General features: G+C 38.4%; 1 protein-coding gene across 1 annotated transcript; it reads right to left on the bottom strand.

Annotated features, from left to right (window-relative positions):
* Nucleotides 1-1,752: 1,752 nt before the first annotated feature.
* LOC135712753 (cathepsin L-like) lies at nt 1,753-25,245 on the bottom strand. Its single transcript, XM_065235807.1, has 6 exons — nt 25,168-25,245; nt 24,901-25,037; nt 3,742-3,947; nt 3,176-3,297; nt 2,370-2,806; nt 1,753-2,292 (listed from the first exon to the last, which is right to left on the bottom strand). Exons 2-6 carry the CDS (start codon nt 24,991-24,993, stop codon nt 2,131-2,133), a joined length of 1,020 nt encoding a protein of 339 aa, XP_065091879.1. The 5' UTR covers nt 24,994-25,037; nt 25,168-25,245; the 3' UTR covers nt 1,753-2,130.
* Nucleotides 25,246-25,430: the final 185 nt, after the last annotated feature.

The following is a 25,430-nucleotide window of genomic DNA, read 5'->3' as shown; positions in this document are numbered from 1 at the left end:
ATTCATGCAGAACATGCAGGGGTGAGTGAAATAGCTTGGGACTGCTTGGGACCGTTGTTCTGGTACTGAGTGAGCCAAAAATAATAATGATTTTCTTCGGGACCCAGTGGTCTTAGAGTTTCCTCTATGGTTTTACTGCATCAAGGGAATGAGAAACCTTCTATTCCATTAGCTCATGCCGTTAATATGAAGGAAACGTATGAATCAATGGCTCTATTGCTCAATTCGATAAATTACAATCAACACAATTGGAAAATGCATGAACCTAGGAGCGGGACAACGGCCAATCTTGGAACATTCAATTTCCATGATTTTACAAAAAATTTCATAACTTCGACAATTTCCAACCGATTTCATCCATTAAAGGCTCATTCTCTCCAGTTTTTAATGGAATTTAAGAATAAATTATGGAATGATTTTTTGAATCTTTTTATCCCATTAAAAATGTTGATTAAAACAAGATTTTTATGGAAAATTCGCAGGAAAAATAAAAAAAATGCTGTAAATTTTTAAATGACTTCAAAATTAAATTTTTAATTAAGACATAATATTCAAGTGAACGATAGCAAATTTATTTAGCTTCATTTTCATAAAAAAAGATTTACAATTGGTGCACTAGTTCCAAAGATATTGACATTTTAGTAATCGTACTTTTGTCCAAAATTCAAAAAATCAAAATTTTTGTATATCTCAAAAATGGCTCTACTTTAATTTTTTCTGACCACGGCATTGAATTTAGCGTAGGATTTTGCATTGGAAATGATCATCACCTTACCGAGTTCAAAAATGCTGTAAACTAGTGTTATCAGTTCCGCGAAATACTCGCCGCAGCGCTGGCATCGGATCACTTTGACGTTTCTATACATTCTATAGAACTTTTATGCAATATTGTTTGCGAGTTAGCGAGCAAGCTTGTTTTCCGCGAGAAGCCTGAAAGATGTCGCTACTGAGGTCCTATGTTTTGAGATACTATGTTTTCAAGAAAAACTTTTTCAAAGAGTTACGTCTGTTTGTCTGTGCTTTAATAGTCCTTGATTTGATTTCCGACGATCTTTTTTTCCATACTGAGTACCAATGCTACCGACGCCAGGGAGGCAGCTCCCACACCTGGACCCTACCTATCGACCCATCAGCTCATGAACCGGGAACCAACGGCTTTATTTCCCTTCCGAAGGAAGGTGTGATCAGATATGTTATGCCTCCCGGCGGCGTCGCTTGGGATTGAACCCAGGCCTGCTGGGGTGAGAGGCAATCACGCTTACCACTACACCACCGGTGCCGCTTGAGTCTTTAATAGTCATTTGGTACAAACAACGTAAATATTTACCTTTTTTTTTGAGAGTTGGAGGCGAACCAGCCCCAGGCTGAAAGCCTCCCTAATAAAGATAAATCAATCAATCAACCTTTTTTGAGAAAACCCAGGTAATCATGACGTTTGATTATTGAAAACAATATGAATGAAGAAAAGAGACCAACTGCTGTCATGATTACCTGAGATTTATCAAATAATGTAAATATTTACATCGATTGTATCGAAGAATTGGATATCTTGCAATTACCGTGTAGTGTAGAAAATGCATTGCTTACAAAAGCTGTTACACCCTTTTTTCAGCTCTGTATTGATTTGACGAAAGATTTCATTGAGGTATGTTCCTAAAAGGTAAAAAGGTATGTTCCTAAAAGGTAAAAAGGTATGTTCCTTCAAAATCTCTCGATGCATTAAATAGAAATAAGGACGTGTCATCTGATTTATACAACTGGAAAGTATTTTTTCGCAACCTCTTTCATCGCACATTGTTTCTACGCCTAAGTTGTAATACACAAACTTACGATCAACAATTTCACAGGCATCATCTCGCACAAGAGATGGAATGGACACTACATAACTATTACTCTCTTACAAACTAACCGCTTTTGTAAACTCGTTCACTCTGCTCGATTGGAAACAAAGAAAAATTGAATATAGAATATTCATTTCGTTACAATCAGAAACTAAAACAGTCGAATGTGACTTTTGGTGGTGTAAAACGTACAAATGCAACGATGCGGCAAAATGAAATAAAAGTGATGGCTAATTGACGCTTCCATTCTCACTAAATCAGATCACGCAAAATCACACCACACTGGCTCTTACACCAATGGATAACTGGCGCAGGAGGCAATACCGCAGTGATTTTCACGGTTACGGGCCATCTTTACGTATCCCTGGTCACCCCAGGTAGTACCCCAGGAGTTCTTAACCAACCAGTAGTCTTGGCCTTCTTCGTCCGTACCGTATCCAACGGCTAGAACCTGTATGTTGAGTGAAAAAGATCGGATTCGTTTTAATGCCGGTACTGCTCTGTAATGCTACAGATAGGGATACTTACACCATGGTCCAGATTTTCCGAATCACATTGCGGTTCGTAGTACACACCCTCCGAGTAGAACTGGAACGATTCGTGCGATGCATCAATGGCAACAGACACGGGGCCAACGGTAGCGAGGGCCTTCTGCAGAGCTGCTTCGTCTCCCTGGGGAATATCGACGAAGCCCTTATCGGTAGCACCGACGGCCTTTGGATTGTAGTGGCAAGTGTCGTCGATGGCCTCGTACGGGTAGGCCTTCTCCGTATCGATTCCACCGTTATCCTTGATGTACTGGAAGGCAAAGTCCATCATTCCACCGTTGCAGCCATTGTTGCCGTACTTGCCGGAACAATCGACCAGGTTCTGCTCCGACAGGGAGACCAATTTACCGGTTTTGCGGAAATGTTGTCCTTCGAGAGCACCGGTGGCCGAGAACGACCAGCACGAACCGCAGTGACCTGAGGGAGGAAGAATGGAACATGTTGAAAATCGACCGAGCACTGTGTGTGGAGTCTTATCTCGCATATTGTAATAATAACGTCTCAGTTAAATGTGCAACCGTAAACAGAATCAGAGGAAATGCAGTGAGCAGTTGGGTTGACCGGCGCGGCGTAATTCACTCATGACAAATAGAGGCAAATGTTTTGATTACATTTCAATAACATAACACGATCCGAAAGGAACAAGGAGTTGATAATGTTATGAGAACAACCCAACGGAAGAGCTGATTTGCGTACAATAATGAATTGATATTTCATCGATTATGAAAAAATCGCTAGCTCAAAAACGAATCTTTAACAATGATGCACAGAAGTATTTGCATTTACCTTGGTCCTTGATTGGAGTTACAGCGCCTTTTTTCCTCCAGTCGACTGTCGTGGGAATTTCAACGTTAGCGGGCTCGATGAAGGTCACTGGTTCCTCGATTCTAACGCCCTTGAGCATTTTCCTGAAACGGAAGAAAGTGATGAATCGGTGGAATAGCATAACACAAGCAAAGCCGCATTGCATGAACAACACATAAATAAGTGACGGCGAACCCGTTGTAATGGGATTATGCTGCCATGAATCATTCATCGTTGCCACTTGCTGATACTTGAAAGTCTCGCGCGCGGAAACGTCGTCAATGTCATTGAGAACAATTTTGCTAAATTGCACTTATTCATAATAACTGTCGCTTAGGGACCATCCACTAATGATGTAGCATATGTTTCACCCTCGTAGCGTATTTTGCTGAACCTAACAGATGGCCGGTTACTACTTCTGTAGCCCCCCCCTCCTCCTCCATCAAATGCTACGTCATTTATGGATGGACCTTATCTATGCTTTGCATCGGATCTCTCTCCCTCGATTAAACAAAGAAGACAAAGCGGTCGTTGTTGTTGATACTTACTTCGAGTCCGTGCGGTTGAATCCGTTCACCGTATGGACAAACTCCTCGTGCAGCAAATCGGCATACTTGTTGACGCGCAGGCGATACCTTTCCTGGCCCAGATCAAATCGCTGGTTGTGCTTGGCAATTTTGTGCTTGTTCTGGACGTAGATCTTCAGGCGTATCCGCTCCTCGGTTTCGCTATCGTACTTCTTGCGATGCTGGAGCTGTGGATGGAGAGGAATAGGAACAGTTTTGATGAGAATGTTTAAGAGATTTAAATTTTCTTTTTCGCAGGTTCATTTTGACTTTACATGATTAAGATGATTTTGGATGATCATCCCATGAATGATCTAAAATGTGTTTAAAGTGTCTTTGACTTTTAGCCAGATAAATCCGACGAAGCTTGTTTAGCTTGTCTCTGAGAGGACGGTTACCCAAATGAGTCAAACAAAAGTAAATTTCTTATTACTAATGTAAGCTCCTTTGGCAGTTGATCAAACAAAATAATCGTTTTTATAAAATTCTTTGTCAGCTGCCATCTTTATCAATTATTAAAAAGTCGTTCGACTGCTCAAATAACAGCTCAGACGTATGAAATGCAATAGATCCATTCAATGAGACCACGAAACAGATTCCAAGTAATTGCAATGCTAATTTGAATGTATTATAGCAAAAATGAGCGTCACTTTTTTGTCACTTAGTGGCGAGTCACGTGACTGGAGGGAACGATTATGAGCGTCACTTGTTTAGCAAGAAGGATTCATTACTCTCCATAAATGCACATTTATGCGAAGTTAATCACTTCAAGTAAGTATTTTGTTCGAAAATGTTAATGAAGAAATCGAATAAAACCATTCAATAAGCAATTTTGTCTATAAAACGTTTTTTGTTTTCATCTGTTAACTTGTCTTTGGTGGATGGTGGTGTGGGTAATGGCTGGTTACAGTTCAGAAAATCAGCTTCAGATCAAAGATGAACTGGCAAAATTACTTGGAGTTGTGCCACTCCAAGTAATCAAAATGAAAATGAAATCCCGTCCTGGCGATTCGCGCAACGGGATTTCTAATGATTTTTATTTAGTTCACTTCAAGTCTAGTGAACTAAACAACCTTAAGGCATTAGAAAAAGCTAGCCTTATGCTCCATGTCCGAGTGAAGTGGGAACACTTCAGGAAGACTGGAGGAAATTTCCAAAACCTCACTCAGTGCCGTAAGTGCCAGGGATGGGGTCACGGAACTAAAAATTGCTACATGACAGCTAAATGCAAAAAAAATTGATGTCCTGTGAAGGAAGATCCACAATGAAAACCACAAATCCCATTTTTGGGAATGTAAGACTCGCAAAGCGATCCTACAATCTCGTTCTAACCGACAGGTAAGAAACGCTCCACGTTTCCGACCAGGTACAAATTCCTCTGCTGTTAACAACGGTCAGCGAGGAACAAATTCTACATTCGTACCCGTAGGTACAAATATCACCCCTGCTTCAAATGTTTCATCTGTACCTACTCCCCTCGCTGCTAACAATGTTCAGCGAGTTAATGGAGCTACCTATGCTGCTATTGCAACGGGTAGAAATCAAAATACTAACCAACGTTCTAAAGGAAATTTTGACAATTTTGACTTAGGAAGCATTACTGCCCCTAAAATGGAATTTTTGCAGAATTTATTAATTGACATGATTTCTGATATGCTTAAATCTAACTCCATGTTTGATGCTATTCAAACTGGAGTAAAATTTGCTAATAATATTGTCAGGACTTTAAAATTCAGTAATGGATTTTAAAGCATTAAACATTTTAAATTGGAATGCTCGATCTCTTAAAGATAATGAAGACGAGCTATTTAACTTTTTGAGAGTTCATAACGTGCATATTGCCGTTATAACTGAAACGTTCCTTAAACCTGACCATAAGGTTAAGAAGGACTCAAATTATTTAATTTATAGAAATGATCGTCTTGATGGACCCTGTGGTGGCGTTGCCATCATTATTCATAGACGAATCAAACATAAAATTCTTTCTTCATTTGAAACCAAAGTTTTTGAAACTTTGCGAGTTTCTGTTGAAACCAAATTTGGACAACTTACGTTTATAGCTACCTATTTGCCATTCCAATGCGTAGGCCAGCAAAAGAATTTTCTCAAGGGTGACCTCCAGAAACTTACCAGTCATAGGTCTAAATTCTTCATTATTGGTGATTTTAATGCAAAACACCGCACATGGAATAATGCTCAAAGTAATTCCAATGGTAATATTCTGTTTGATGATTGTTCTGCAGGTTATTACACTATTCAATATCCAAACAGCCCAACATGCTTTTCTTCTGCAAGAAATCCCTCCACTATTGATTTGGTCTTAACTGATTCATGTCAACTTTGTAGCCAATTGGTTACCCATGCTGACTTCGGTTCTGATCACCTTCCAGGAACTTTTGAAATATCCCAAGAAATAATTTGTAATCCCAACAGCTCTATTTTCAATTACCATAGAGCTGATTGTGAGCATAAAGGGTGATACGGTCAAAATTTGGTCAAGGGAAAACGCGTGTAAATCGGTGAAATCGTTTATTTAAAAAATCAAATTAAATTTCTTTTTCAAGTTCAATTAGTATAAAATTCAGGAAAAATATTCAGTTAGGCTTCCGCTTTTCCAAATCCGAATTGCCGGGCCTTACGCTTGACCCCTGCCATCAGATTTTGTACAGCCACCTTGTCCACCTTCTTCGCCGCAGAAAGCCAGTTTGCCTTGAACTGCTGCTCGCTCTTAGCATTTTTTTTGGTCTTCTTTAGGTTCCGCTTGACAATAGCCCAGTATTTCTCAATTGGGCGGAGCTCTGGCGTGTTGGGAGGGTTCTTGTCCTTGGGAACCACCTGCACGTTGTTGGCGGCGTACCACTCCATGGCCTTTTTACCGTAATGGCAAGATGCCAAATCCGGCCAAAACAGTACGGAACAACCGTGTTTCTTCAGGAAAGGCAGCAGACGTTTATTCAAACACTCTTTCACGTAAATTTCTTGGTTGACAGTCCCGGAAGCTATGAAAATGCTGCTTTTCAAGCCACAGGTACAGATGGCTTGCCAAACCAGATATTTCTTTGCGAACTTTGACAGTTTCATGTGCTTGAAAACATCTGCTACCTTTCCCCTTCCTTTTGCCGTATAAAACTCCTGTCCCGGAAGCTGCTTGTAGTCGGCTTTGACGTAGGTTTCGTCGTCCATTACCACGCAGTCAAACTTCGTCAGCATCGTCGTGTACACCCTCCGGGATCGCGCTTTGGCCGTCGTATTTTGTTTATCATCGCGATTTGGAGTCACTACCTTCTTGTAAGTCGATAGTCCGGCTCGTTTTTTGGCTCGATGCACGGTTGTAGACGATACACCCAGCTTATTTGCGGCATCTCGGAGAGAGAGGTTAGGGTTTCGCTTGAAACTACCGGCAACTCTCTTTGTCGTCTCAGCGGCTTCCGGTTTTCGATTTCCCCCCGATCCAGACTTCCTGGCTGTCGACAAACGTTCCCCAAACACTTTAATTACATTTGTAACGGTTGATTTGGCAACTTTTAGCGATTTTGCCAACTTTGCGTGCGAGTAGCTCGGATTTTCGCGATGCGCGAGCAAAATTTTGATACGCTGCTCTTCTTGCTTGGACGGCATTTTGACAACTGAAGAGTGAATTCCAAAATCAAAATAGGAGCAACATTCTACACACACACACACCTTCAAAATGAGGGGTGTTCAGGTTTTTTAAATGCAAAATTGAAAGAAATACGTCAAGTTGATATTGACCAAATTTTGACCGTATCACCCTTTAATCGAACATTTATGGAATATAACTTCGATCCAAACATTCCTTTGCAAACCAAAGATGAAATTAATTATGCTCTTGAATCTCTGACTACTTCTATAGTTGCAGCAAGAGCTGCCTCAGTACCAAAATGCGAGGTTAAATTCGATTCAATTATAATAGACGATGATCTTCAGCTCTTGATCCGTCTTAAGGGGAAGCTCACCGCTCCGAAAAAAATAATTACGTTTTGATTTTTCTAAAAATATTGGAAAAAGATATCAAAATTTTAAGAAAATCACATATTTTTTAATTTTTCAAAGAAAATTCACGTTCAAAAACATTTTTTATAAGTCATTATGGCATAAAGTTGGACTCAAAAAACCACAAAACATCGACTTTTCGGTTTTGCTGAGAGTCCAATTTTTTTTTCATGATGAGATAGAAAAAAAATTTTACATGTAATTTTTCAGAGTTGGTTGGAAATGCTAACATGAAGCTTTAGTGTGATGATTTATTAGCTAGAGAATGATCTTTAGAAGAATGTAGGTGGATAGTTCCGTTAGAGTACGGCAGTATGAAAATTGAATAGAAGTTGAAAATGAGCGAAGGGCCATTAAAGCGACAGTTTTCAAGATGACGCACATTTTTGCCTAGCCCCTAGCCACAGGCCTGTGGACTTGGAGACATACTTCAAGTCCCCGCGTACATCGTACGGGCTAGGCAAAAATGTGCGTCATCTTGAAAACTGTCGCTTTAATGGCCCTTCGCTCATTTTCAACTTCTATTCAATTTTCATACTGCCGTACTCTAACGGAACTATCCACCTACATTCTTCTAAAGATCATTCTCTAGCTAATAAATCATCACACTAAAGCTTCATGTTAGCATTTCCAACCAACTCTGAAAATCGTTAACTTCGCGTATGAAGTAACATAAAAAACACTTTGAATGTAATTTTTGACAAAAATCTAAGGAACAAACTGATTTTCTTTGATTTTTGATATTTTTTCCCAATATTTTTAAAGAAATAAAAATATACCGAAAATATTTTTTCGGGCCGGTAAGCTTCCCCTTAAAAATGTCCGTAGGAGACAATATCAAAGAACACGCGATCCTGCCATGAAAGTTATCTGGCGGGATTTACAAAAACAAATTAAAAACTGATTATCTGCCCTGAGGAACAAAACTTTTGAAAATAATGTTTCTAAATTAGACCCGAGTTCCAAACCCTTTTGGAAACTCACAAAAATTTTGAAAAAACCTCAAAAGCCTATTCCAGCGCTTAAAGAAGGTGGTAAAATTTTGATCACAAATTTGGAAAAAGCTCAGAAACTTGCTAAGCAATTCGAGAGTTCCCATAATTTCAGTTTGGGTCTTACTAGTCCTATTGAGAATCAGGTTGCTCGGGATTTTCTGAATATTTTCTCTCGGGAAAATATTTTTGATGATTCCTGGGGGACTGATTTGGACAAAGTAAGGTCTATAACTAAAAAGTTTCAAAATATGAAAGCTCCAGGTGATGATGGAATTTTCTATATACTCATCAAAAAACTCCCTGTCTTTCTTGGTAAAATTATTTAGCAGATGTTTCCATTTGCCATACTTTCCTGATAAATGGAAAAATGCAAAAGTTGTTCCAACTTTGAAGCCGGATAAAAATCCAGCTGAAGCTTCTAGCTACAGTCCAACAAGTTTGCTTTCTTCAATAAGCAAACTTTTTGAAAAGATAATTTTGAATAGAATGATGCTTCACATCAATACGAACTCAATTTTTGCAGATGAGCAGTTTGGATCTCGCCATGGGCATTCAACTACTCATCAACTCTTAAGAGTTACCAATTTAATTCGTTCAAACAAATCTTAAGGCCACTCAACTGGAATTGCTCTTCTAGACATAGAAAAAGCATTCGACAGTGTTAGGCATGAAGGTTTGATTGCTAAATTGAAAAAGTTTAATTTTCTTGAGTTCCTCAGGATAGCATTCTTGGGCCTATATTGTATAACATTTTCACTTCGGACCTCCCTGATTTGCCTCAGGGTTGCCACAAATCTTTGTTCGCTGATGACACAGGCATTTCCGCTAAAGGAAGAAGTCTTCGTGTTATTTGCAGCAGACTGCAGAAAAGTTTAGATATTTTCTCTTCTTATTTACAAAAATGGAAGATTTCTCCCAACGCTTCCAAAACTCAACTTATAATATTTCCACATAAGCCTAGAGCTTCGTTTTTGAAACCTAGTAGTAGTCACATAGTCACTATGAACGGAGTTCCAATTTCCTGGTCAAACCAAGTGAAATATCTTGGATTAATACTTGACCAAAAATTAACTTTTAAAGATCACATTAAGGGCATTCAAGCCAAATATAACAAATATATAAAATGTTTTTATCCTCTTATAAAAAAATCCAAACTTTGCCTGACGAATAAACTTCTAATATTTAAACAAATTTTTAGACCGGCCATGCTTTACGCTGTGCCAATATGGTCTTGTTGTTGCACTACCAGGAAAAAAGCACTTCAAAGGATTCAGAACAAAGTTCTAAAGATGATTTTGAAGTTGCCTCTCTGGTACAGTACTACCGAAGTATATAGAATTTCGAATGTTGAGACTTTAGAACAAATGTCCAACAAAATAATTAATAATTTCAGGCAAAAATCCTCAATTGCAACGATTAATTCTCTTTATACTTAGATAAGATTTAGTTTTTAGTTTTAAGATATTACTGACATGCAGGTTTAAAAAACCTGTTTAAAATACTGAATTGCCAAGACAGGAACGATGTAAAAATACTTAGATATATATCATAACAATTAAGGCTGGTAAGTTACTGTAGTAACTGGAGCACCTAGGTTAAAATGAAATGTAATTTATTTTGAATTTGAAACAAATAAAGAGTTAAAAAATACATTTAAATACATTTAAATACATTTACAAAAGGGAACGGAGGGTCCAATTGAAGCGATTTGGACGGGGAGAGTGGGAACGCCAACTCCTTGTTGATAAAATTTCGTGGATAAAGGGCAGACTCTTCTCCCCACTCACTGGAGCATCTTCCTGTTTGGGGAATGCTGCTGTTGCTGGAAGGAGATTCTTTACTGTCCCGCAAATGCGTGTAGGCGACTTTTCCTATCGATCCACTCAATCCGTTTTTGGCCCTTCATAAATGTTGAGGACAATCAAAGGTTATTAAGCTTGATCAAGACAAACAGAGAAGAGAGTCCACTGCTATCGGACTTAGTTTCGTTGCTACAATGGGTGGTAGACCACTATCAAGCATCATGCATCATGTTCATATAGCTTAGGTTTTCTTTAGCAGGGAGGAAGTAGTCAGCCTCGCCTTCAGCCAATACCCGGTTGCCTCAAACTAAATTTAACGTTTATTTACGTTCGATGAGGCACCAACTTTGGACCTCCTTGAAAAGAATTTTTTTAAAAGAAGGCTTGGGTTAAGATTACCTAAAAGTTCATAAACTTGCTTTCCCGGGACCGGAATCAAATCCCGAGACATCGTTTCTGAACTGTAAACCAGCCTTAATAGGCGTTAATTCTTAATTCTTTTCCACCAACCTGAATAAATTAGCGCGTTTTCTCTAATTACAAAGTGTGATAAAAGTGCACCTTTTTGTCTGAATGTCTTGGTGTTTTAGTACACTTGTTCGTTAAATAAATTAATAATTTTATTTTTGTCACACCACATTCGAATCTAGGGGGGGGGGGGGGGTATATAAAATAAGTTTGAAAAAATTATAAAGCTTGAAATAAGGACTTAACCGAAGACAACAAATCAAGAACTTTGCCAGAATCCAAGCGACAGATACAATAGCGCTGCGCTTGAGTGAAGGTGGAAGCAACGGATAGAAAAATGAGCAAATACACAAACCCTTCTTCTGAGGATGTAATCTTTGATATCAAATTCGTTCGAAGCATTTACCTTTGAGCGGCAGATGACGCGATTGTACCTGTCTCATAGCGTTCGTATGAGAAAATGGAAGAGTTGCCAGTCTTCTTGATTTGTTGTCTTCGACTTAACCCAAAACGTAAAAGTATATTTCAAACCCTTTTGCATTCTTTTTAAACAAGCGATCCACTTGGGTGCTTCTCAACCGCGGTTTCAAATTCAAACGCAAAAAATCAGTAACAAATCAATTTTCCGAAACTTCAAGTATGTTGGTAACTATAGAAATTTGAAAATTTGGTAAACTCCAAGACTGTAATACGCAAAACTTCAAGATTTCAAATGTTTTCTAAATTTCAGCATTTTAAAATATTATGAGGGGCTGGGTCATGAATTATTCTTCTCCCTACATGGAGTATTATCCAAATACTTATTTTTAACTTGAATACTACTGTCCCCCTCTTTAACCTATGCACATGGTTATGGAAATTTCCAAAGTTACAGAATCCTAACCTCCCCAATGCCACCTACAGAAAGCAATCGAACTGAATGGTTCATTAGAGTGAAATGTGGAAAGTAAGAGATTGTATTTTAAAATAGAGTATGCGGGCCCTGGCAGGGTCTATAAATGATTGAGATGGAAGGATTACCTTTAAACAAGTACTCGTGAAAATTTCAACGATTGGTACCGGGGGGTAACTAGCCGAATCTAGATTTGAAATATTTAGTAGTCCGAAGACACCTGAGACTAAGACCATAAAAAAGGGTAGAATAAATGACCAACTTTATGCAGATTTGTGACACTGTGCGCTAGTGTGACATACACCTTTCATTGTTTGCTCTAACTTATCATCTTAACTAGATAGAAGGTTCCCATTGTCAGCAAAGTTGTTCAGATGAACAAGATCTATTTTATGGTAAAGATTTCAGCTCAGGATAAATATAATAAAAAGATAGAAGGTTCCCGTCTTGGGTAAAGTTGTTGTTCAGATGGACAAGACCTATCCTAAGGTAAAGAGTTCAGTTCAGAATTCACTCACCAGGCAGCGCTAGTGTGACATTCATTTTGAATTGTTTGCCCTCAGATGGATTAGATAGAAGGTTTCCGTTTTCAGCAAAGTTGTTCAGATGGACAAGACCTATTTTGTGGTCAAAAGATCAGCACAGAATTCACTTATCAGCTGGTGATCATGTAACATTAGGGTGCTTCATTCTGAAAAAAGTGATGAATTTCTGATGGGCCACCCTCCAGTTCGATTCATAGCCCCAAAATATGAACCTGTGCAAAAATTGGTAAAGATTGATGAAGGTTTAGAGGTCGCGCCAATGATTTGAAATTTGTATGGGAATTACTATGGAAGAATTTAAAAAATCGCTTATATCGCTATAACTTTGCTTCTACTTGTCCAAATGTCGAAAAAATTTAGTATGTTATTGCTATGGCAATAAACAAAAAGCCTACAGTTGCTACGCTCAGTTTTGCAGTGTATCAAGAATTATAAAAATGTGAAAAAATGGCAAAATAGGGTAAATTGACAGATGAATATGTACAAGGCAACAACGCCAATTTCATCGCAACAACAACAGGCTTGTTGATCATTGTCATGACAACCACATATTTTTTTTTTTCAACGTTTGGACAACTACAACCAAAGTTAGAGCAATGTAAACGAAAATCAATAATTTCCCATACTAATTCACCAAAATCTCCATACAAAATCCAAATCATTGGCGCGACCTCTAAACCTTCATCAATCTTTACCATTTTTTGCACAGGTTCATATTTTGGGGCTATGAATCGAACTGGAGGGTGGCCTATCAAAAATTCATCACTTTTTTCAAAATGAAACACCCTAATGTAACATTCATTTGGAATTGATTGCTCTAACTTAACATATTGTCTAGATAGAAGGCTCCTGTCTTAGGCAAAGTTGTTCAGATAGACTAGACTTATTCTATGGTAAACGGTTAAGCGCAGAATTTACTCATCAGTTCGCACTGTTGCTTCACGTTATTTCGAGTTTTTTGGCCTTCAAAGAAGGTTTCTGTTTTCGGCGAAGTTTTTAAGATCGAAATAAAACAATTATATGGTAATCATCATAGTTTAGAATTCAATCCTCGGAGATCGCTAGAGCGATACTTTGTTTATATTTTTTGCTTTCATTTGACATTTATAGTTCAAAAGTGGGCATGACAAAAGAAAAAATCCTTTGTTCCGGTCTAATTATCAAGAAACCAAAAATTTCTCAAAATGACAAATATGACAAGCGATCAACGAACCAGACGCTAACGCTAACGCTATGCCCGAAATGGAATGCAATAATGATATAATCTTCTCCCATTTTTATCATGAAAAACTGCCTTTGCAATATAGTCGCATGACCGAATTTTTAGCTTCACTAAGTAATGCCGAAGATGATACACGTGTGTTATGTCTTTACTCGATTCCGATCAAACTATGCCCTCAACCTTGTATATTGGAACAAAGCAGGCAAGCAATATATCGTTGTCCTTCTACAACTCCGATCAAGCTATTTAACAGAGAGAGAGAGAGTTTATCGTGGTAGTAGTAGCAAGCGTTTTGTTTTTATTGTTTGTTGCTTTATGTGTTTGGTTGTCGCTGCTAATTATAATAAAAACCCAATCACTGTGTGTAACGCACCAAAATAATCACCCAAGTAACCATAGGCACGTTATTTCGCCTTTTTGGCTATATCCGGCCCTCATCGGAACCTGCAAACACTGGTATAGCCATTGTTCAGCTGTATATAGCCAAAAAGGCGAAATAACGTGCCTGTGGTTACTTGGGCAGACGCAGAAGTGACGACCATAGAGTACAGACCTCGAGGAGGATGAATTAGAAAACTCTAAAAACTGGATGGTATGAAAAATGTTGTGACAAGGAAAATGTTGCACTACATTAAAAATGTTGCACGGCATGGTAAACTAGCTACAACGGGGGCCACGCCGTTCACAAACCAACTACAGTCATATTTCGCTCGTTGCCGGTGCTTTAAAGTTGTGAGTTCGCTCATTAGGTAACGTCCTAACTAAAAGCTGTTTAACCGTCTGGAAATTGTGTCAAGCCAATCTTTTTGATATTTGATACTGGATCCTGGTGAGCTGTTTTGCATAAAAAACTATAATTTTACAGCATCAAACCCGTCTTAACTATCGAATAACAATTTAGATTAGGTTGCGTCCCAACTAGCAAATAATGGCTGTACGGGAGCAGTATGAACACCATCTACCCAAGGATACAACCCTGGGTAGACCAATTCTCTATACTGTCGCATAGAGTCACCAACACCAATAGTAAACATCGATTTGGATGGGTCGGTGACCTCATCAATCCATGATCGTGGCACAGAACAGAAGTGGAAGTGTGAACGAAAAAGTTTATCGGGAGAAATTTTGTGTTTACCAAGCGAGGGTTGTGGATGTGCTTCACACGGGTCTTCTATGGGCACTCACACCATCAAAGCGTGCTGCCCATGTAAACTACAGACATAGCTTGCCATCTACCGCTAGATGCTCAACTTCTATTCAATTTTCATACTGCCGTACTCTAACGGAACTATCCACCTACCCTCTTCTATAGATCATTCTATAGCTAATAAATTATCACACTAAAGCTTCATGTTAGCATTTTCTACCAACTCTGAAAATCGCTAACTTCGCGTATGAAGTAACATAAAACACTTTGAATGAAATTACTGTGTAGTTTATAAATAAAATCTTACCAGCGTTTTTTAGGCTGTGGAATACCGGACTTTTTTTTTCAAATGTTTGTGAGTATCTGAAAAGGTTGGGAGCTTAGGTTCAACCTACACACTTTTTTTTTAATTTATTCCTCAGCTGATTCTGCCACATAACCTTCCTGGTGAGATCGCGTATTCTTTGATATTGCCTTGAAAGAACATGTTTCAGTCGGATTGAGAGTTCACCGTCTATTTATTATAGGGGAATTTACGTATTCTCGGCAACCTAAGCAGCGACCTTTTTCTCTAAGGAACGCACACATATGCAGTATTGGTTTGTTTACAATCTTTTGCTACCAGCTGCTCTAACAATTTCAGTCGAAAGAATTGTCAAACACTGTTTTGAAACGCTTTTACAAAGCTCCAATCTTCTCTAGTGAGAGCGAGTATTGTCGGTAACCAGTTTTTCTTCGGAAACCGTTCCATTTGAACTGCATGTAAATCTGCTGTTCTATTATCGGCAACTCGAAATCAGCTACAATTTGTAGTGCGTGTGTTTCATTTCAAGAAAACCTTGGTAGATTGCTTTTTCTCAGTGGTAAAAGTATAGTCAAATTGAAGCTGAAAGCATAAAGAATCGTTTGCATGCATTCAGCGAAGTGTTTTCGTAAGAAAATCCAGTGAAAATAGTGTTTCAATTTGTATTGCCGAAAATAGTCTGTCATGCCGAAGCCGTCATTTCCCCTAATTGAAATGAATTTTACGTTGGATTTTTGACACTGAAGCATCTCTACACGCTAACTTGAAAGTACCCATTAATGGTTGAAAAATACCCATTTTGAAGAAAAGTGGCTTAACTCATTAAATGAGTAAATTTTTTACCCATTAATGAGTATCTGTTACACATTAATCAGTAATTGTTAATCTCATTAATGGGTAACAGATACTCATTAATGGGTAAAATTGTTTAATCATTAATGAGTTAAGCCACTTTTCTTCAAAATGGGTCTTTTTTAACTCATTAATGAGTACTTTCAAGTTAGCGTGTAGCTACGACTATAGAAAAAGTACACGGCGAATGAGAACGACCCAAATTTGAGTTTAGTTCACTCATAATCGCCAAAAGTGCAGAAACTCAGCGATGAGTAAAATTTGTCTCATGGTTTCCTGTGGAAAACCTAAAAAATCTGCCGGAAAATGAGGAAATTGACGAAAATTTTATTCAGTCTCGGAGTAGTACCAATAGACTGAGTGAATCCAATCTCTACTTTTCTCAAATTCGGGAATTTTTCCCTGGAAAATCCTGGAAAAACCTGGGAAAACATGAGGTAAATTTACTCATCGCTGAGTTCCTGCACTTTTTGCGATTATGAGTGAACTAAACTGAAATTTGGGTCGTTCTCATTCACCGTGTAAAAGATTCAAGAGTGTTATCAGTGTCATCCTTGGTTCGTAAAGTAATATTTTGATCAAACTTATATTCTTTAAAAAAAAAGGTTCATGCGTAATCGCTGACGACACCACTGTCACATTTACTCCGCTCGCTAACCGATGCATGAAAGCCAGTTCAGCTCAACGGTAACAGTAACAATTATCTATCGCAGTGTCCAGTCGAACAGTCTCGGTTACAAGCAGCACACAAGTTTAGTGTGCCAAATAGCGTTTTGCGTTTTACTCAAGCCGCGTTGTGTTTAGGTATGAACACCCTTTCCTGTCGGACTCGACATACTAAAACATGACGCAATCCCAACTGATTATTTCTTATCAGCAGTTACCCGACGAAAGCCTGCATTTGTGTTTGTTTATATTTTGCACGCGCACACACTGATGTGTCTTGTTCTAAAATAGAAGCACCACTGCAGGTTCTATTCTATCCCTATCGCATCATCCTCAGTAAACTTCCTGTCCGAGAAACTTGATCGAAAACGGTTTGCTTTGTCTGCCCGTGATTTCCCAGAAACTTGATTTTGCAGAGCAAAGCAAAATAAACTCGTAAATGAAAGATTTTGTTTATTAGTTGACCATCAGCATTCGAATGCTTTGCTTTGGCTTGGACGGTTTGTGATTGGTAAGCCTTGTTTAGGCCAACGTTGTAACGGTTGCGTAGTAAGGTCGGCTATCAGATTGCTATAGCCTTTTTTTTTACAAAATGAAGCTCCCTATTCCGATTTTCGGTATCAAAATCATTGCCTTTCTTCTACTTCAGCTTCCGGGCCTGCTTTGATGATGTCATTGGTCCTTATTTTTCGAGCGTCGTCCGTTATGCTGGTGGTGGTCCGCAAATCTGCTCAATTTTCCCGCATATTCAATACAATGTACGTATAATGGTCATGTAGGTCGGAAAGCACACAAATAACAATAATTACTGTTTTGGCGATTGTTTTTTTTTTTTTTTTGGTATCAAGCTGGAGCTGCGTGACAGCTTAATTTTCAAGACTTGACCCATTTGAATACATTTTGCTTCTATCTTTGACAATACAGCAGAAGGACTAGCCTATGTTGGCCGCTTGAACACTGGATTCCGTATGTATTGTTTCAAGATAGTTATAGAAAAAATGCTGTGACGTGTGCGCGTAGATACATCCGCGTAGTAAACCGATTGAATAAGTAAACTATTTCGAACGAAATATCTAAATTATGTAAGTTACGAAAACCGCGCGAATTCCGAGAGCGAGAAAAAAAAGGCTTATTATCATTTAAAGAGTGCCACCAAAATAAATGTGATAGCCTATGTTGGCAAGTTGATTAATTTTGGTTTCCTCCTTAGATATTCTACTTATTTACTACTGAGCTTTGTATCAAATAAGTTAATTTAAAGAACGTATCAATCATTTCAAGATTTCGCGACCGCACCGAACAAATTCTATAAGCTCAAAAGCGTTTGACAAGCTCTACCGAATTGCGTATCACTTCTGCGTAAGCTCCGTAGACGTAGGCGCGTTGAATCCGACAGTCGGCAAAGGTTTAACCTGTACCAACACCGCTTAAGGAACGACCTCGAGTCAGTGAAACCGTTTATAGTTAAACATCTAAATTACGTAAGATACGAAAATCGCGCAAATTGTGAACGCCACGCGAAACAACCGTAGAGAAAAAAAACAACTTATTATCACTTAAAGAGTGCCACCAAAATAAATGTGATAGCCTATGTTGGCAAGTTGATAAATTTTGGTTTCCTCCCTAAATATTCTACTTATTTTACTGTTGAGCTTTGTTTCAATTTAGTTATTTTACCGCACGTATCAATCATTTCAAGATTTCGCGACCGTACCGAACAAATTCTATACTACAGAAGCTCAAAAAAAAAAAAAAAAAAAAAAAAAAAACTTTTGGTGAGCTCTACCGCATTGCAAATCACTTCTGCGTAAGCTCCGTAGACGTAGGCGCGTTGATTCCGACAGACGCGAAAAGTTAAACATGCATCAATACCACATAAGGAAAGATCGATTTTACGTATGGTTTAGTTCATAGATTAACATTGATTGCTGTTTACAAATGTAAGTACTTGAACACTAAGAAATAAGTTAACTCAAATGCTTTAATCGCATATATAAGAGATTTCGCGTATTGAGAGAATAATATAGTAATCGAGTACAACAAACTCAGGGGAATACAATACCTCCAAAAGTTTAAAAGCTATTAATTGTCACATTCCTTTCCTTTTCTTATTTCCTAAACTATTCCTCTCCTTGTTAATCTGCTAAATGCTATTGGTCTGCCTGCGTTTTCCTTTTTTTTTTAATTCAATACTAAATAAGAAGATTTATTCTACAACTATAAAGGTTAGTTGCCTCCCTAAGCGGACCACCCGCATCCTAATTCTTTTGTTAATCTACTTAATGTCATTAGACTTTCTGAAGTTTATTATTTAAATTCATTTGATGGTTATGATATCTCATTAGTCTAATTTAATAAATTATTAAAAGCTCTAAGTCACCTAATCAATCATAACCCATGCTTTATTAAGTATCTGCACTTGTGCTTGTAATCTAAAATTAAACGTGTTTCAAGTACTTTTGATTTTGACCTATACCTATTTATTATATCTTAGTTCGACCCAGGTGACACCTTCAAGTGACTAAAATGCTTCATTTTGAAGTTAGTTTCCTAGCTGATTTTTAAATTACATAGGGTATATGCTCCAACTACGCTCACACGTTTCCACTATGTCGTCCCACAAAATTACGTATGGATATATCACAATAGAAGCACGCAACAGTGGAAATCCCGAGCCATAGTTCAAACATTTATCCCAAATCAAAATGAAGCACATATAAGATTAGTTACAATACCATGTACAAAAATGATGTTTAAAATTGTTCCCTGAGTAATACTTCAATGAAAACAACAATGAAAGCTTGTCACGCAAGTAGAAGGAGCACCGTTGGGCACTTTCTGAAATATTTCAATAGTATAATTCCCTTGCAAACCCAAATAAATCTATCTGCGTAAAAATAAATAAAATAAGAGTGATTTGCGGCAAAACCCGCCAGTATCACACCCAACGTCAGTGCCTATACGTAAGCGTACCACGACGCGGCTCTCAATAAAAGGAGTAACAAGTGTGATACTATCACTGCTGGACTAGATCTTTTGTTCTCTCATGCAGTGGTTTATCAGAGAGGGGAAGCTCAGTAATCCTCATTGCCTGCCCATGGCGCCATTCTATCGCGGCATGAGCCAGCAACGTCGGCCACAAACCCACCGTCTCCAACACTCCACTAGCATGAAATTAAGCCCGCCCACCAACAGCAAGGTGCAAAAACTAGCCAAGGGGAGGGTATAATTACTGTTTTTGCGATTGTTGCTTTATTAGTGTGATACGGATAGGGGCATCGTTCTTTGGTTTTATGAGAATGTACGATAATCATGCTTGAAAAAAGTCAAGGAAGTATTTGTTTATGCCATGTTCAGATTAGGGAATTTAAATGTATTATTAAAAGTTCAAAAAGTATCTATAAAGTTTTTACGAAAAATGAACGTATAAAACGATATTTAAAGAAAGCCGATTGTCTAGGGGCCACCCTAACCTGCTTGTTTAAAATAATCATAACTCATGAACCATAAGAGATATAAATTGGATGTCTTTAGCAAAGATACTTCAAATTGATTGTTCTACAACTTTTTAGAACATTGCAAATTTAGTTAATAAAAAATCTACACATGTTCGTCACTGACAGCGTTGTCATTGACAATTGGCATGGTTTGGCTTGATGATGACTGTTAGCTCAAATGAGTGACCAAAGCAGAATTGTCAATATCACTGTGTATTGTCAACATTTTACAGCACTGTTTCTGTCTGTCTGTCTGACCATTATAGACTCGGAAATTACTGAACCGATTTTTGGGGCCGGGAAAGGTTCTTGTGATGGTTCGAGACCCCTCCCCTGTAAGCACAAACACGTCATTCTTTTTCAAGAACGGCCTACTTTCACCGATTTTTTTTTAGTTCAAATGTTATCGGGCCAAAAGGGACTCTAGACCAAGGGGTATTCAACTCTGTACAACTTAATCCATGCCGAGTGATTGAGCTGTGCCAAGCGCTGTGCCGAACAAGGTTTCAATCAAAGTGTGCCCTATCAATGTGTCGCTATTTCATGAGTTTGGTAACCCCGAGAGTTATGACTGTTTACATTCTTAATTTTTCTGATGGATTAAGGCAAGCATTCAGCTTCTCTTCATTCTAATAAGAGCGTTTGCAGATCGGGAGGTGGAAGCGGAAGTGGAAGCCATCAAATCTGTACGAAGTTCAACCTGTAACGAAGGCATGGATGAAATTTGCCACCTGCTCCCTGTCAAATTCTTCCCGACTATAGTAACCCAGAACTTTGATGGGCGAGAATTCAATCCCACCCTAGGAGCAACTTCCTCGTACCAGTTTTTAATAAAGCCTCAAATCAAATTTTCAGTAATGAGCAAGGCCTTACAGTTCAACGATCGGTAGGCCATTGGTGACGGAGATGTGCTTGATGTGGATATCCCATAGAAGCCCATATCAATTGAGACCAATGACTGGTAAGAATATACTAGGGAAAACGCAGGGGAAAATGTTAAAAATTTCCATCCCGGATGATCCTTGCCAAGACTAATATACGAATCTTGCTGCCGTCTATGCTAAGCTGTTTTTATTGATTGATTATTCTGCATAACAAACTTGTAAATGTACCTAAACTCTCGCAGAAAATCATGCTCTGATCCAGTGGCGTCCCGTAGCCTCACTTTTTACCTGTGCACCAACTTTCAAAACCAGATTTAATGCCATATTCATACTCGAATCGGTTGAAAAATGCAATTAATCGTCTAGTTTACTCGATATATATCCATTGCAAGCAATATTTTGATAATTGTTTATGTTTTGAGAGCTGGTGTACAGGTAGATTTAGGTTAAGGAAACGCCACTGCTCTGATCCTTCGTTGTACGCTTCGAGGGACAAAGTATTTAGCAAAAATGCATTACCCAGCCTTTCCTACTCAATTCCTCGATGATACGACAACAGACTTCTTAAAAATTTCCTCCACAGGCGGCTTAATTTTTATTTGCGTCCCAACTGCGAACGTGCATAAACTAACGTTCAATGTCTCCAGGTTTGTTTTTGATTTTCATGATCACGGGATCCAACCAATTTGTACCATAGGTAGTTTTTGACCATTGGATGCAACCCACTGTAGCTGTTTTGACTGCCGTATCGACAAAACCCTCTCGACCGGCCATGATGTGGATGAACTGGATTGAAGTCAAGCCCAAATAGAAGCTGTAGTGGATGAAATCAAGAGCCACAGGGATTTTTACTGTGAATCGGATTGAGTTTTGCTAGATTTAAAGCGATTCACGGTTCAGAAAATACATCAAGATTGTTTCGAGCGATCCTCGAAACTGGTTTATCGTTCTTAAATTCTTGATTAAATCGTTATTTTACTAGTTTTGTGTATGACAACAAATTCTCTCACTAGCTCCACTTTTGAGTAAACAAAGTATTCAACCGAGTAGTCAACCTTAACAACGATTTGCAAAACGTCTACAATTGTTTGTGTCCTACTTGTCAAAATGGCTCTATCCTGCGGAACAGTGTGCCATGCTGTGCTTCGGCACAGTGTGCAGAGTTGATTACCCCTTACACTAGACCGAATTTTATCTTTGTTTTTTTTTTTTTTTTTAATCTTGAACTTGCTACAAATGAGATCTTGGGAAAATTGTTGCGGAACGAGAAAATGTTAAGTAACACTCATAACACTCCGTGGTCTATACTGATAGGAATTATAAAAAAAATTGGATTTAAGAAAATTTTCATGATTATGAGTCTTTGACATTTGTTTTCATTTAGAGTCTTGGACTAGCAATTTGTTCGAGATTTGTGACTAAAAAAAATGTGCATGATCCTAGACTTTAAAAAACGGAATAATTCTGAAACTGACAGCGGCGCCGGTGGTGTAGTGGTAAGCGTGATTACCTCTCACCCCAGCAGGCCTTGGTTCAATCCGAGTCAGCGCCGCCGGGATGTTCTGACTGTTCTGCCCAGTTAACGAACAAGTACTGTACCTACTTCTCTCCCTTCCGCTCTCAGGATTCGACGATTCATTGTCTCTTGTTGTGTGTTCTTCTTAAACTGAGCAATATTCAATACAGCAAAACATCTCCGCAATGACATATTCTTTCGGCGCAGATGATGTGCGGTAATCGAAAGTTAAGAATGTCCCACAACATTTACAATAATATTCTAGCCAATTTCCGTGCACATATTGGACTGCAAAAACCGAACGTATGAACGAATAGGGTGCCCATAACGCATTTTAAGCAAACGTCGCAAGTTTTCAAGGGTGTTTTAAATGATTAATTACAAAGAAACCATACAACTTACAAGATTACTATTAAAGGCACAGATCTAGGATACTGAATGAAGAATGTTTTGTAGAACAAATAAATTAACAGTAATGAAAATTTTCACTAAAATGTACGAAATTTCATGTCAAATTGAACATAAACTTTATCAAGTGATGAGCAAACACATTTTAGACTGCGCATTATGTGTAATGAATCTAATCATTTAGTATATACTCGATATATTTGAGTTTAACTGAAATCCTGCAAGAAACCAGAGTAAAAAATGTCACATATGGTTAGGTTACTTTATTGAAGAGACTTTCAGCCACTGGCACATATAATTATGTTAAGCTTTCCCCACACAGCTTCAATAAATATTCATCAATCTACAGTAATTAAATCCGCTTTTGATGAAATTTGCACAATCACAATAACGATGCGCGTACCCCTCGAGAAATTGTCATGTGTCAGTTGACCCAACTAGCGAATCGAATTCGTTAGTTGGGTCGAGGTGGTGGCCCAACCAGTTAATTTTCACTGTATCGGTTTCAAGGTTTTAACGATGCTTTGTATGTTTTGGCAATTCATTCACTAACAATGTCAAACATATTTCTGTCAATATCGCAATATGACAAAAGCATTCAAATGTTCATTGATTTTTTTTTCTTTATTTCCCATCACTCGGCTTCATGGAATAAACTCGACTTTAGGGTTAAGGTACAGGACGTTAAGTGTTGTGATTTAAATAGAACCAATTGACATAGACGTAAACATATACATATGTAGGTACCTACTCATATTCTCAACAAATGTTTCTACCAAGCACGTGTACAAAGCGGACTATAAGGAGGTTTAATGTGTAATGCCGTTATGCATCTTCTCTTTTGTGTGCTTTGTAGCTTTTTTTTTGCAGCTCAATAGCTGAAAAAAGGTGGTAAACAGTATAGGTAATAGGTACCTGAATGTTTGTGAATGACCAACATGAGCACCGTTCACTCAAGGACGACCAAATTAGTCAAATAAGGAATATTTCCATTTCCCTTTAGGAACAACTAAACAGGTACTTTTTACTTGGTTCAATGCTTTAAGAATGACTCATTGAAAGAAGTTTCGCATGTAAATTAATTCTTCATACTACCAGGTAGAATAAGGTTAATCGATTCGAATTTCAGCAAACGAAGGAAAGCCTTTGTTGTTGAGCTTCCTCTCAGCAGTGAAGTAAGCCAGTCTGTTGCGAAATCTGAAGATAACCAGGCACACTCAAACATACAACCACCACTTCTCTTTTATCGGTCGGTCGATCGTCGGTGGCGTCGTTCATACACCCCCTTCACGTCGACGAGTTTATGCAGGGCGATACGACATCTATTCGTCAGCTGGGTTTTGTTGTTTTGCTGTGCATATGTCTGAGGGTCACTTTTATTTGTTTTTCACTCTCTATTACTAGTGAACATCAGGCGTTTGCGAATCGAACAACGCAGAAAAACAGGGAAGTAAACATGGCAAAACAACGGGCGACGATACAACAAACACAGCCATACGGAACTGATGCTGTTCTGTTGAATGTAAACCGCGTATAATTATACCGATTCTGTGAGTCACAATGAACCGAGCAAGTCGTACGACACAGCAAGACAGTGTATAATATTTCATGACACTGATGCTGCTTTCTCAAGCGATAAGATTACTTTTGCAGGTCCAATTTGGAACTGTCTAAAATTGATTGCGTGACCCAGAATTCACGGTTCTGACCAGTTGAACTGCGTCATTGAACTTAATGCCTTGTTTACTCTTCCACTTACTTCTTATTTTCGTCTTTCCAACCCTCCTGTTACTAGACAAATCACGCACCGCTTAGTGGGACGTGTTTGGTTTATTAATGCGCATTTCGGCAGCACAAAAAATTAGCCTAGCGCAATCGGATAGGAAATGGATGAATATGCTTATTGAGCTGCGAATACTTCCTAAAACTCACCTTGAATGCGGTCCATTCTTCCTTAACCAGTTCGTACAGTGAGACGGCATTAGCTGCTGCCACAAAGGCCACCAGGAGTACGAGAATCTTCATTTTGTTTCGGATGTTTCTTGCGGTACTTTATTGTCCACTTATTCCTGTGGGATGACAAAGGGGAAACCCGATATACCGATACATTAGTATTGGTTAAACCAGCAAAGTATGCCAATTATTGTTGCTAATTATTTGTACCAATTTCATAACTTAAACATGCTTCCAACTACTCACCAGTAATATCAGTCTATGAGTATGAAATAACACTTAAAAACTGACTAATAATAACACTTTACACTTACGCTGCAGAAAGCAATAGAAAAACACTACCGTACTTGTCACTGTTCGGCGTAGAATGAGTTAACTTGAAGTGAGTGACGCGTTTTAAAGGGAGCCTCTCTCGGTTTGGTGCTGTTTTCATTTTCTCTTGTTTACGATTTTCCGTTCGGTTGGCTCTCTTGGCTTGAGAGAATCAAGCGCGTTTCTCTTCTCTCTGA

Source organism: Ochlerotatus camptorhynchus, unplaced genomic scaffold (assembly GCF_037179485.1).
Source record: "Ochlerotatus camptorhynchus isolate MF236.1 unplaced genomic scaffold, CSIRO-AGI_Acam_v1.1 ptg000503l, whole genome shotgun sequence".
NCBI classification, from domain to species: domain Eukaryota; kingdom Metazoa; phylum Arthropoda; class Insecta; order Diptera; family Culicidae; genus Ochlerotatus; species Ochlerotatus camptorhynchus.
Note: the sequence above shows the minus strand (reverse complement) of the source record. Positions and strands in the feature narration are given on the sequence as shown.

What these genes read in the sequence shown, in the direction of transcription:
- LOC135712753 (XM_065235807.1), bottom strand. Translation starts at nt 24,993, where the DNA reads ATGAAGATTCTCGTACTCCTGGTGGCCTTTGTGGCAGCAGCTAATGCC. An exon ending in AAGAATGGACCGCATTCAAG is followed by an intron (nt 3,948 to 24,900) that starts GTGAGTTTTAGG and finishes CTCCATCCACAG; the next exon opens with CTCCAGCATCGCAAGAAGTA. An exon ending in CGGAAAATCTGGACCATGGT is followed by an intron (nt 2,293 to 2,369) that starts GTAAGTATCCCT and finishes CTCAACATACAG; the next exon opens with GTTCTAGCCGTTGGATACGG.